We start from the raw sequence: 12,161 nt of genomic DNA, 5'->3' as shown, positions 1-12,161 counted from the left end.
AAAAATAATAGAAGTAGTAGTAGTAAGAATGCATTGATTTAATAAAAATAAAAGCCTATTCTAGAATAAAATAACACTTTATGATATGGAAAAAAAATCCAAAGTAGTGGGAATGACCACATGAATAAATTACAATGTAAAAAAATGCAAACATGCGATTGATAGATTGACAGGTAATTAAAGACTGTATGGAAATTCGAGTGCAAGTTAAAGTAATTATTCAGGTATTCATGAAGAGTTCTTCCAAGTGAACACCAGCGCAAATAGTTTGCAATGACAAGCCGACCCAAGTCTTCGCACTCGGCTTGCATTAAACGGATAATCTTTGACACATCGATAACAACATCGAGAAAACAATACACGACCTTATACGACAGCAATAAAAGCGATATTACCATGATTTTTTTGTAATCGATCGCAAATCATGCCAGTATTTGTTGTTTCTACACAACTTCTTTATTGCTTCTACTGAATTGTGGATGTTACCAAAATAAATCTTATTCCATTGCAATAAGGTTCATTTGTGTAAGATCAGTTGGTATTGTATTGATGTTTTGAGGCTTATGAATAGGCAATAACTTGTCTAGAGGCGCTTGCCGCTATGCACTGGTTAATGACAGCTGTATAGTCAAGTTATGCAGATTAATGCCAATTATGTGCTACAGTTATACAGCTGTGTGACTGCGATGTAATGGACGATTCCGATTCATCGATATTTTAATGTCATTATTCGATTTTAACATCATCTCGCTATCAATTACATTGATCTGATAGCTGTAATGAGTAGCAAAATTGTGGATTGGGTTAGTAAATTACTTATTGAAGTGTTAATGTATAATTGTGTTAGTGTATAATTTGTAGTATACAATTTTTATCATTATTTCTACTATAAGAAAATTGTACATATCGTCTGCCGCGGCCGCCCGCAGTCGCCCGCGGCTCTGTCCGCGCGAAAATAAAAAAAAACCTTAATAAGTATCTTATGTGTTCTTTCACACTATGATCTACATCTATGCCGAATTTCAGTGATATCTAGCCGTTACAGCCGTTCTCGAGATAACTTGGAACAAACATCCATCCATACATTCATCCATCCAAACATTCGCATTATAATATTAGTAAGATATTGCTAAAATAAATTTGTGCGATGCTTATTACACGTGAACTCACTCACAGATTTAAGTTTCATTGACTTTTATATTTCATAGATTTAATTTTAAGTACGTTATGTTACATGGCGAACTTTTTAAAATTCACCATTCTTATGATCTGTAATGTGTAATATGGCGGGAAACAGGGACGTCCGGCCGACCGGACTCAAAGCGGGCACGGACCATTTGACCTTACACTACATTTCGTCCAAATGACGCGACAAACATTTCAATCTACCCTGCGGTCGCCCGTGTTTGCTCTGTCTGATATTATGGTTATTTCAGCGCAGTTATTCAGCCAACAGAAGAATTACGAACCTGGGGGAAGACAGGAAGGAATTAAGTTACTTTTAGAAACAATTCTACTAATATTACGTCAATGAATAAACAAATTCCAAAAATAAAATCATATAGTTTAGGATAGTATTAATTTAAAGGTGGTTTAGTAAAAATCTGTGATTCCTACACTAATAACTGTGGGTTTCTGAGTCTGAAATCTCCATTCAAATCATATATATTTGTTGTAAAAGATGACAGGGATGAAGATACGTTTTATAGAGTCAGACAGATAGGTCTCCGAAATCCACAATAAATGTGTTTTATCATGCATAAAATTATGAAAAGATAAATTATATACGTAAGTGTTACAATGTTTTACAAGATATTATAAATGTTAATAGTCTGTGGTCGTTTAGAAACGATGTAATCAATACATTATATTGTTCAAAGCCTGATTTTGTCACAAGAAACCGCAAATGGTAAATTAATACATCTACAAATTAATTGAAATTGTATTTCACCTTTGTATTGAATCACACCAGTCTAAGCTTTTGATTTCATCACTGTTAGTTTTATTACATACTAAGAAACCTGATTCACCTTTATAAAGACAGAAAAATTGTAAAGACTAAAGCATTTTTTAAACGGATCAGTAAATTGTTAATTCTGGACAAAATATCCTTTTATAACATTCATTTTAATCTTTGCCAATTTGGATTGATCAGAGCATCTTGTGACGCCTAAATTGGGACTTACTGTAACAATATTTTGGATATACATATAGGTGTGCTATACTTACTTAAGTTTTTTTTATAACATAAGGTGGCAAACGAGCGAGCGGCCACCTGAAATCGCCGAAACAGCAAAGTGACTATTGCCTATAGACATACGCAATTGCACATGCGTTGCCTACCTTCAATCTACGGAGGAGAGGATGCACAGAAAGAAAATATTTTCCTTTCCCATGCATCCTCTCATCCGGAAAGTCCACTTACACTTCCCATCCTTTTCTTATAAGAAAAAGGGTGGGAAGGGAAAGAGGACTAAACTAGGATTCCGGGACACACTCATAAGACGAAAACGAAACGAATTGCTTCCACTTCACGCCTGTCTTCTGTGTGGTCGTGGTATTTCACCGGGCAAGCCGGGCCAATTCCTGCGAAGATGTTAAAGCGGGCTCTACCACTGTTATAGTACTTTAGAGATGTTAACGACAATTATTTTCACCTTTTATACGTGATCTTTCAACATGTTTAGCTTGATGGCAATTATCCATCGATCGCTGAGGAATTACTCAATTAGTTATTGCAATAATTGACCATTACAAGCTATTGTGCCGTACCGTGCGATGTAAATTGCCTAATGAGACAATTTGCCCCTATGCATGTAATTAATTTTGATTATCGTGTGTAGAATAGTTAGACTGTGATATATGTAATTATGCATACAAACAAGTTTAATTTTATTATTTTTACGAGACTTTGTATAAACATTTTTTCAAGACACTAATTGAAATCATAATAAATATACTTCTTAAATTATTGTGATACAGATTTCGTATTAAAATCGACACAATTGAATAACTAAAAATGTATTTATTCATTCACAGTATTAGGCCAATAGGTTCTTGTCATTTTACATTTATTTCAAAAAAGCGGTAAAACCTTAAAAATTTGCATCCAAAATTTCAGTAAGATGTTAGACATTTTACGTGAGTCGCCACGGTTGACTGATCTAGTCATAAAAACGAGTGTCGGCATAAATATACGCGTTTAATACTAAAGCATTGGAGATTCTTTTGAGCATTTCAGTGAATGACCTTCTACGGTTTGTTAATTTATACAAAAGGTTATTTGCCTTAATGTTAAATATTAAAGTAAGATATGTTAGTACATAAAAAAACTTGCTTCCTTTTATTTTAATTAATTATTAAATTGTTTCTGACGTTTAGAATTTATTAACTAAGGATTAAGTAAAAAGATGCTTGAACTTGACTTAAATTAATTCATTTGTCAAGGTTATAATTATTATCATTTAAATTATTGCCTATGTTATTGAATTCAGATTGACTAGCTATCGCCCGAGACTCCGTCTTAAAAGAAGCTTAATAAATAACCTATCTGTAAAATTCACACAGCCGCGTTTTGGAATGGTCTGTCCTTGGCATTTTTACCAAACAGTTACATCTTAGGGTCCTTCAAGAATCGATCGTATCACCATCTCAAAGGCCGTTAACGCATCTGTAATTCATCTAGTATTACAGATGTCCATGGGCATCGATGAACACATCGAGTTTCGCTGTTCGTTTGGCCCCTTCACTTATCCTATGTGTTCTTCCAGACTAAGAAGATACCGTCAAACAAACATCCATCTATCCATCTAAACATTCGAATTCATGTATAATATTAGTAAGATAGAGTGATGATGGTCAATGAGTAGAAAACTTCTCAATGTTTGTGAGTAGTAACTAGTGAATCGAACTGTTCATTGAGACTCACTAGAGTACGAAAGCCAACAACTTGTCACATTCATGCTATATTAATTCATCTATCGAATAACATACTTACGAAAAAATCAAATAGTACTCAATTGCTTTCAAGAAAATAACACCTTTATTACTTTTGGAATAAGACCTTCTTTGGATTGAATAAATTGGTGTTGGTAGGGCAATAAGTGGCGATCAAATTGAGATACGAGGCGACACGTGCGAGTTATTGCATCACAAGTGTTTGGACAAACTACAATATTGCTAAGTCAGATGGAAAGTCTCTCCTCATAGTTATTAGGGTATGAGAGTTATTGCGTGACTTACGACCTCTTTGCTTTTATAAGCATCATTTAATTTATTTCGTTACAGCTTCTACATAATTCTGACGTCCGCAGTTTTTCATACTAACAAATAATTTTATTGACACCTTTCTCTGTAAATTTACAAATATGTAATCACTAGTGGCCTCCCCCGACTTAATTAGTAGACTATGTATTCTTCAATACTATGTCTCACATCTATGCCAAATATAAGCGACATCATACAAACAAACATACAAACATCCATCCATACATTCGTATTAATTAGTAAGATGTTGAAGGAACAAATAAAATAAGAAGAATATTTTTCTTCTTTAACAATAAAGCGATTAGTCTAAATGAGATCAGCTCAATAACAAATTCTCCACAAACTTCAACATTGTTTGTCAAAAGCTGGCGAACTCTTTGTTAACGACGAGCATATATTCTGATCAAAACAACTTTATCGACAGATACCAATTTTCTAATGGCATTTGGCACAAAGAAAAAAGTTTGGCACTTAAAGAATTATATTAACGCGAAGCTTCCCCAGATAAGTTGCCCGATAAATGTAATAAGCCATGAAAAATGATAGCTGCTGCGGCGACTGGCGACTGGCGAGTCATCGTATTGGCTAACCATTTATCAAAATTGATATCAAAGCAATTTAATATAAAATCTTTCGTAAAGCAAGAGAAAATTTAAAAATTTCTATCGATAAGTATCGTGTTTACGATATAAGTTTGAAAATACAATGATTTCTTGTATACAAAGTTGATTTTGTTAATTGTATACAGTTTAAACTAACATTTTTTCGTTATTAAAACATTTTAAATATTTTCAACAGTTATTCGCTCCCGCCTTTCCATTGTATTAAACGCGAAAATTAAACACTACTAAATGTGTATAGGAAAACATCGTGATGCAACCTGCACATATCTGAGAAGTAATTCAAAGATATGTGTGAAGTCAACCAACCCGCACTTGGCCAGCGTGGTTGACTATGGCCTAATCACTCTTAACTTAGGGTAGGCTCCGAGGCCCTCGGTGGGGACGTATAGTGAGCTGATGATGATGAAATGTGTATAGATTTATTACAAAGTACTAATTTACGTCACTATTTTCCTGAAAAGGTTACTTACTATATTTTTGATATATTTTAAAATTGATGTAGTCATAAAAACAAACAGGAAATGCATGTTCCGGTTTTACAAAGAATTCAAATAAAAGAGTAGACAACCGTAACAGAGGACAATTTACCAGTAAATTAAATAAATAACATAAAAGAAATTCCTTTGAAGTTCATAACAAAGTGTAGGAAAAAATATATATAATTTAAGGGAACAAAAAACGTCGCATTTGAAGCAACACAAGAGCTTTCATTTGTTTTAAATAATTTCTCAGATCGTTACGAAACGTCATCAGAGCGAGGATCTAAAGCTCTTCGTTAATGAACTGTTATAAATGTGACTCAAAGCGTTAGCTTGTTCTCTTCATATTACACTTATGCTTAAAGCAATGAGACTACAGCGAAATCATTGTTAATACGAACGGTTATTCGGCATTATAACTACTTATCTCTTTATGCTTCATTCAGATTCGTTAATAGGTCATTAACTCTTACTGTAGATATCTTAAATTAAGGTGACCACTTAAAGACTCTAAGTGCGACTGCTAAACTACTTAGGTGGTACTAAAAAGGGATATAGGTGAGCTAGAAATGCGTCGAAGAAATTCATATTCTCCACCTATCACATTTTTTTTTTAACCTTTGTAAAACATTTTTTAGTATTTTTTTTTTTCAATTATTAACTACTTGCTGAGTGTCTTAAAAAAATGGATGTTTCTAGTTACTTTTGGCTGTCTTTGTTTTTTTCTATTGAAACACAAGTAACCGTATAGAGCCTTCGTTTATATACATAACATGCTTTAAGACCGTACCATTTGTAATTTAACATTCGTATAGTTAACAATTGAAGTGTTCTGTGGCTTAAAACACAATTCAGATAATTAAGTAACTTTGGATAAGAATGTCAAATTATTTAATTTGTGTATTTATAATTATTTGTTATGTTAACTTTGGGCATACTGTGTACTATGACTCGTACTCGGGAACGCCTGTTAATCTGGAAGAAGTTAAGAAACATGATAAGCAGAATAATACGTTGTAAGTTTTAGTTCAATAGATTTCGGTCACTTTATATTTTCACTTATTGTGGTCAATAGATACACTTATTAGTAATGCAAGCATTAATATCAAGATGACAAAAAATATGTGTGTGCTTTCAAGAACGAATACACATATTTTTTTGCTTAATCTAAATTGCTTGACTTTTTATTTCGTTATAAAAAGGAAAGCACAAACTTTATTTAAGTGCGAATACTTTTAGTACTTATTCAAACGTAAATACATAAATATGCGGCTAATAAAATTAATATCTGTATGCACCAACAGAATAATCTCTGTTTAGTTTCATTGGTGGTTACTTATTGGTATTTGCATATTTTTAGTTGGTGCATAAACCAGATAGAGCCGTGTGTAGCTGATGAGTGGCGGCGTGTGGACGGCTCCTGTAACAACCTGCACCAGCCTACCCGGGGCGCATCACATACGCCAACTTATAGACTACTTCCAGCTGTTTATGCTAAAAGTAAGTTACTTGGCATTAGCAAATAGCAATTTTTAGAGGAATGTTAGTCTGAAGTTAATTTTCGAAGTAATACAGACATTATTTTATAGAAAGAACTATACGTTTTAAGAGTGTTACGGTACAGTAAAGAAACGGTTATGTTGACCTTACATAAATATAATTTGGAATAATTTAAAGTAGGAATTTTTTTTTACTTTATTACAATTATCGAGCTCAATTATAGCGGAAACAATTTAACATGTTCACGGCTCCTGACCGCTTACTTCCAAGTAACTGACGTGTACTCTTGGAAATTGAACCTTGAGGTATTGTTTTAGGAACTTAATTAGAATGTAATTAGTACATGTTCTAATTTGTTATTAAAATTTCCATTAAATACCAGTAAGAGCTAGAAATATCATAGATAGGATATGAGTTCCGTGGTCTCTGCCTACCCATCTGGGTTACAGGCGTGAGCTATGTAATTGTTGTTATTTTATCTTTTTAAATATAAATCTTTTAAGTATAATTTTTGCATTGCAGATTTTGAAAAAAGACAAGCAAAGTCTGGCCAGTCATTGCCGCTTGAGAGGTTCCTAAGAACAACGTTGGTTGCTATGGGCAAGCTACCAGACCAAAAATTCACGACGCTTTCAACCAATTTTTTAGTTTTTATGACTTCAGATGTTTTATCTTTGCACGATACAGGTAATTCTATCATAATTTGTCTGCAAAATAATATGAGAAAAATCAAACCATGTCTTATGTAAAACCCGACTATTTTTTCTTTCAATATTCAAATCTTTTTAGTGAAATTTATCGCATGGAAACCTTACTGTTGCCTGGCCAAGGGCAAAACGGATAATGACTGCGTTCCTAACAAAATACCCGATGACGACCCTGTACATCGTTTCTCCGATATAAGATGCTTGAATATGACGAGACCTGAATCTTTTCAATCTATTGGTTGTATTAAAAGCGACACTGTCCCTGAAAGGGTGAGTTATGCTACATTTCTTTGCAACTAAACGCGTAAGGTTAACAACGTTAAAGATGACTTGATAAGGTCACTTTATTTGAAAATCAAAGCGGCTGCTCAATTTGATTTTAAAACAATTTAACTTGAATTTCGTAAATGAGTTAAACAAATTTAATTTTGTTTTGTTTAATATGATTAAGTCTTAGACTACACATTTATACCACCCTGTATAGACTATTTACTGGTAATAGCTTCACACAAGTCATGTACGTAGCTAAATAATGAACCATTGTTTCAGATAATAACATCAACACCAACATTTGATCTATCACCAGTGTATAGCAGCAGTTTGAAGTTACTATCAGAAAAGGGACGTCTTTTCAAAGGTGGTTTATTGAAGTACGAAGAGGAAGAAGGGAGAATCTGGCCTCCAAGTGTTAAGACTGGATTAGGTTTTTGTTTTTTGAATCAAATACCACAAGAAGGACGATGTCACGATACTCGTTAGTTAAACTATTTCTATTAAAAGTGTTTATATACAATTAAATGTCTTCAATATTTTATGAAATATAAAAATATCCTATAGTTCATATCCATTCGAAGTTATTTTCGTTAAAACTTTTTTATTTTATTTTCTAGCTGAAGATAGCGCTAACAGCTTAGCTGGTGTGAATCTGATGACCATCTGGCTATGGAGACAGCATAACTTTATTGCGTCTGCATTGTCTAAGATCAACCCATGTTGGAATGATGAGAGTCTTTTTTATACAGCGCGTGACATCAACATTGCTATTGTTATGCAAATATTCTATTACGAATTGTTACCAGCATTATTTGGTAATTCAATTCTTTAGTCAAATTTTGCTTACTTTAAAATAGATTTTAGAACTATTGAAAGTAAACACGAAAGCTTGCAAAGTGTGAATCTATGTTGCATTAATAATTCAACATTTCACTCTTAATTTGTTTTCATCAGCTGCAAATGAACAGTTTATTTTCTTGTGTAGGTCATGAAAATCTCCTCAAGGACGGTGTTCTTTCTTACACAAATGGATTCAGAGATTCCTACAATGAAAATGTTATCCCGCAAATATCATTGGAGTTTCCATTTGTTCTTCGTTGGTTTCATACTACTCAGGAAGGGGATATGAAGTGAGTAATAAATATACTTTTTAATTGATCATTATATGATCCAATGCCCAAGAACATTCTCAACACCAGAAGAACCGCAGATGCGTTGCCGGTCTATAAGAAAATTCTATGCTCTTTTCTTGAAGGCCCTTAATTATTACTTAATAATTACTTCTTTCACAATTTAACTGGATATTTATGGGTTTCCCTTAAATTACTATTAATATTTTTTTCAGATTATTTGATACTCAAGGTCACTATTTAAGAAAAGTCCCTATTGTAAATCTTACTCTAAGAACTGGTTTCTTCGGTGTTGATGACAACATAGATTATGTCACACAAGGCAACTTCAGACAAGGTACAGCGAAGGCTGACTATATTGTAGATCCTGATGTAAGTCATTGATATTATTGTATATTTTATTATTAATAATACTAACATAATAAATTTTACCCTTTTCATTGATTGCAGGTAGTCAATATAGGCTTAGGACCGCACCAGAGAGCATCTGACATTCTGACTAACGATTTAGCAAAGAATCGGCTGTTCGGCTTTCCCCCTTATATCAAATACAGAGAATTCTGTTTCAAACAATCGTTTAAAACATTTGACGATCTACTGCAAGCCATTGATCCAGAAGTATGTTCTGAATACTCAAATTTTAGTCTATAGTGTGAGAATTTTATGACTCATCAGCCTTCTTGATGAATCACTATTAATGGTTTCAGTTTTTTGGGCCGGTCTACACTCGTCTACTCAAAAGACTGGTCACTCCTACTCCAGAAGACATGTAATAAGCAGATGTGTATATTTTTTTCAGAGAGCGGAGTTACTTAGACAGGTTTACGAGAATATAGAAGACATTGACCTTATTGCTGGCATTTGGCTGGAGAAGCTGATCCCTGGTGGCCACGTGCCCCCCACTGTGTACTGTGTTGTGGTGGAGCAGCTACTGAGGGTTATCACATCGGACAGGCATTGGTACGAGAGACCTAATAGGCCAAACGCATTCACCTACGGTAAGTCATAAAGAAGATTTTAAAACACAATTTGTGTAAATTAACAAGAAGACAATAAAATGTACAGATTTTAATTTATTAGCATAAATGTAAGCATTGCGAACTTGGTTTATCGCTGGAATTGGATTTACTTAGACGATGGTACAAGAATACATGATTTCATCAACAAAATGTCTGTACATTTGTTTACTGAAGAAACTCATGTTTTTTATTTATCCAGAACAACTGTTGGAGATAAGGAAGGCCACGGTGGCGCGGCTGCTGTGCGACGTCGGAGATAAAGTGACGCATATACAGCGACGTGCTTTCTACAGGATCACTCAGAAGTATATACCATTACGATCATGATAGATTAAATCAAATACAATATTTTGACTTTAGACCCTTGTGGTAGCGTGATGGACTTGAAATTTATGGCGTTGTTTAAATGCAGTGATTCTGTTTTTATTTTACAGAAATCCGCTGTGTAGCTGTGAGACCATTGAATCTGTTAACCTTTGGGCTTGGAAGGATCCCAAATGTGATAGTCATGGACCCCACTTCGGTCCGCTCTATAGCCCAGCAAACCTGTTTCACAACTAATACTTTAAAATAAATAATTTAGGATTCAAAAAGTATCTTTTAAAACGTATATTTAATGATAGACTTATAAACCACTCATTCGTAGTTTTATTTAAAATAATGAAACTATTGATTCAAAGGTTTTCTTAAAGAAATGTGTGGAAAATACTACACAATTTTTACGAAAACAGTATTACACATATATTTTACACAAATAGATAAGATTCGGAAATAAAAGAATTCAATTTACATCGATTGTGTAAAGTGAAAAGACAATGTCGGTGGCGGAACGAAGAAAAGTCAAGCGAAGTACGTGAGAGCGAACCTGTTTGTCCGCGGCATTAAGCGGTCGGCTAACTCAATTTTCCGGCTTGAATAAGCTGCGAGCGAAGAAAAATAGAAGACTCGACTCGTGTCCGGCGACATTTTGATGAGATTGCCTTTTACGTTGCACTAACAGAAGCTATCTAACCAGTTACTTACATATAATGCTGACCTCCATTTAAAAACTTTAAGTTTATTTTACATTTAAACTAAAATAATATTTTTGGTTTATTAGTTTTTAATTAAACTTTTGGATGTCCTTTGGTAAAGTTAAATTATTAGATAAATAAATTAGTTTGTTATGACCAACGCCTAATGCGTATTATTTTGAATCGACTAGCTCAATCATTAATCAAGTTACAAAGTACCTGTACAAATAAATTCGATGTCCAGACATTTAAACGAAATTATGCACGAGCCTCGAAAATGATGACAAATGAATGTAAATTAATTGAATCAATAATCAGCAATACGAGTAGAGTAAACAGACGGTCGGCAATAATTACTAATTTCATAATTAAGCTACCGTGGCTCATTTGATGGGGCTGATACGTATTGGAAATATCGATTGTCGATCGATTTGGAAGACTTATACTTGTGCCGTCTCCACATCGAGAAAGTTGAGCGAATTTCGATAAATCCTCATTATCTCCAGTCACTTTTCTTGTAGGAACGGGATTTCACAGAAAAGAAGACGCACAGGTAGGGGAAATATCCTCTTCTGTGTGCCCCTTCTCCCTCGATTAAAGCAATTCAACTACAATTGCAAATTTTCTATGAGACAGGAACTGTGTGTTGCTATAGTGCTGTGCCACATGATGGCAATCTTTCCAAACTATTTACCTTTTTAATGATACTTCAATAGCGAGCATTATTGATTCACTGTTATTGGTCGAGTAGTTGTATCGGCTGTTGTCATATTTATTGCGGATGCACGTAGCGTTTGCTTTTCCAATTAATCAGCGCGCCCGACGAGGTGAGTTTTTATTTACATTTCATGATAAATTCCGATGAATTTTTTATACCGTACAATCAATTTTTACGTTTAATCAATGCTGTCATGCGCATATTGTCGGAGAACCGTACAGCTTGCTACGATTAAAATTGTTTGAACTTTTATAGCCGTTATTTTTCAATATAAATCTACACATCTAATATTGATGGCATATTGCCTCTTTAAAATATTTGAAAACTATTATTAAATAATTCTATAAAACGACGTTAAATTAAATTAAATTAAATTTTAGTTTTTTAAAATGACATATAAATTATATCTACGATTTCTTGAATCCTATAATAA

The 12,161-nt window shown here is 33.6% G+C and overlaps 1 protein-coding gene across 1 annotated transcript; it reads left to right on the top strand.

The window, feature by feature from the left end:
• Positions 1-6,179: 6,179 nt before the first annotated feature.
• On the top strand, positions 6,180-10,574 carry LOC106125486 (peroxidase-like). The gene is made up of 12 exons (XM_013322712.1): positions 6,180-6,384; positions 6,729-6,868; positions 7,391-7,555; positions 7,658-7,845; positions 8,125-8,329; positions 8,466-8,663; positions 8,834-8,978; positions 9,194-9,350; positions 9,429-9,596; positions 9,778-9,976; positions 10,197-10,302; positions 10,432-10,574. Exons 1-12 carry the CDS (start codon positions 6,248-6,250, stop codon positions 10,556-10,558), a joined length of 1,935 nt encoding a protein of 644 aa, XP_013178166.1. The 5' UTR covers positions 6,180-6,247; the 3' UTR covers positions 10,559-10,574.
• Positions 10,575-12,161: the final 1,587 nt, after the last annotated feature.

Source organism: Papilio xuthus, unplaced genomic scaffold (assembly GCF_000836235.2).
Source record: "Papilio xuthus unplaced genomic scaffold, Pxut_1.1 DF825928.1, whole genome shotgun sequence".
NCBI lineage: Eukaryota > Metazoa > Arthropoda > Insecta > Lepidoptera > Papilionidae > Papilio > Papilio xuthus.
The sequence above is the reverse complement of the archived record's forward strand: the minus strand, read 5'-3'. Positions and strand labels throughout refer to the sequence as shown.

What these genes read in the sequence shown, in the direction of transcription:
- LOC106125486 (XM_013322712.1), top strand. Translation starts at nt 6,248, where the DNA reads ATGTCAAATTATTTAATTTGTGTATTTATAATTATTTGTTATGTTAAC. An exon ending in ACTCAGGAAGGGGATATGAA is followed by an intron (nt 8,979 to 9,193) that starts GTGAGTAATAAA and finishes TATTTTTTTCAG; the next exon opens with ATTATTTGATACTCAAGGTC. An exon ending in TGCAAGCCATTGATCCAGAA is followed by an intron (nt 9,597 to 9,777) that starts GTATGTTCTGAA and finishes TATTTTTTTCAG; the next exon opens with AGAGCGGAGTTACTTAGACA.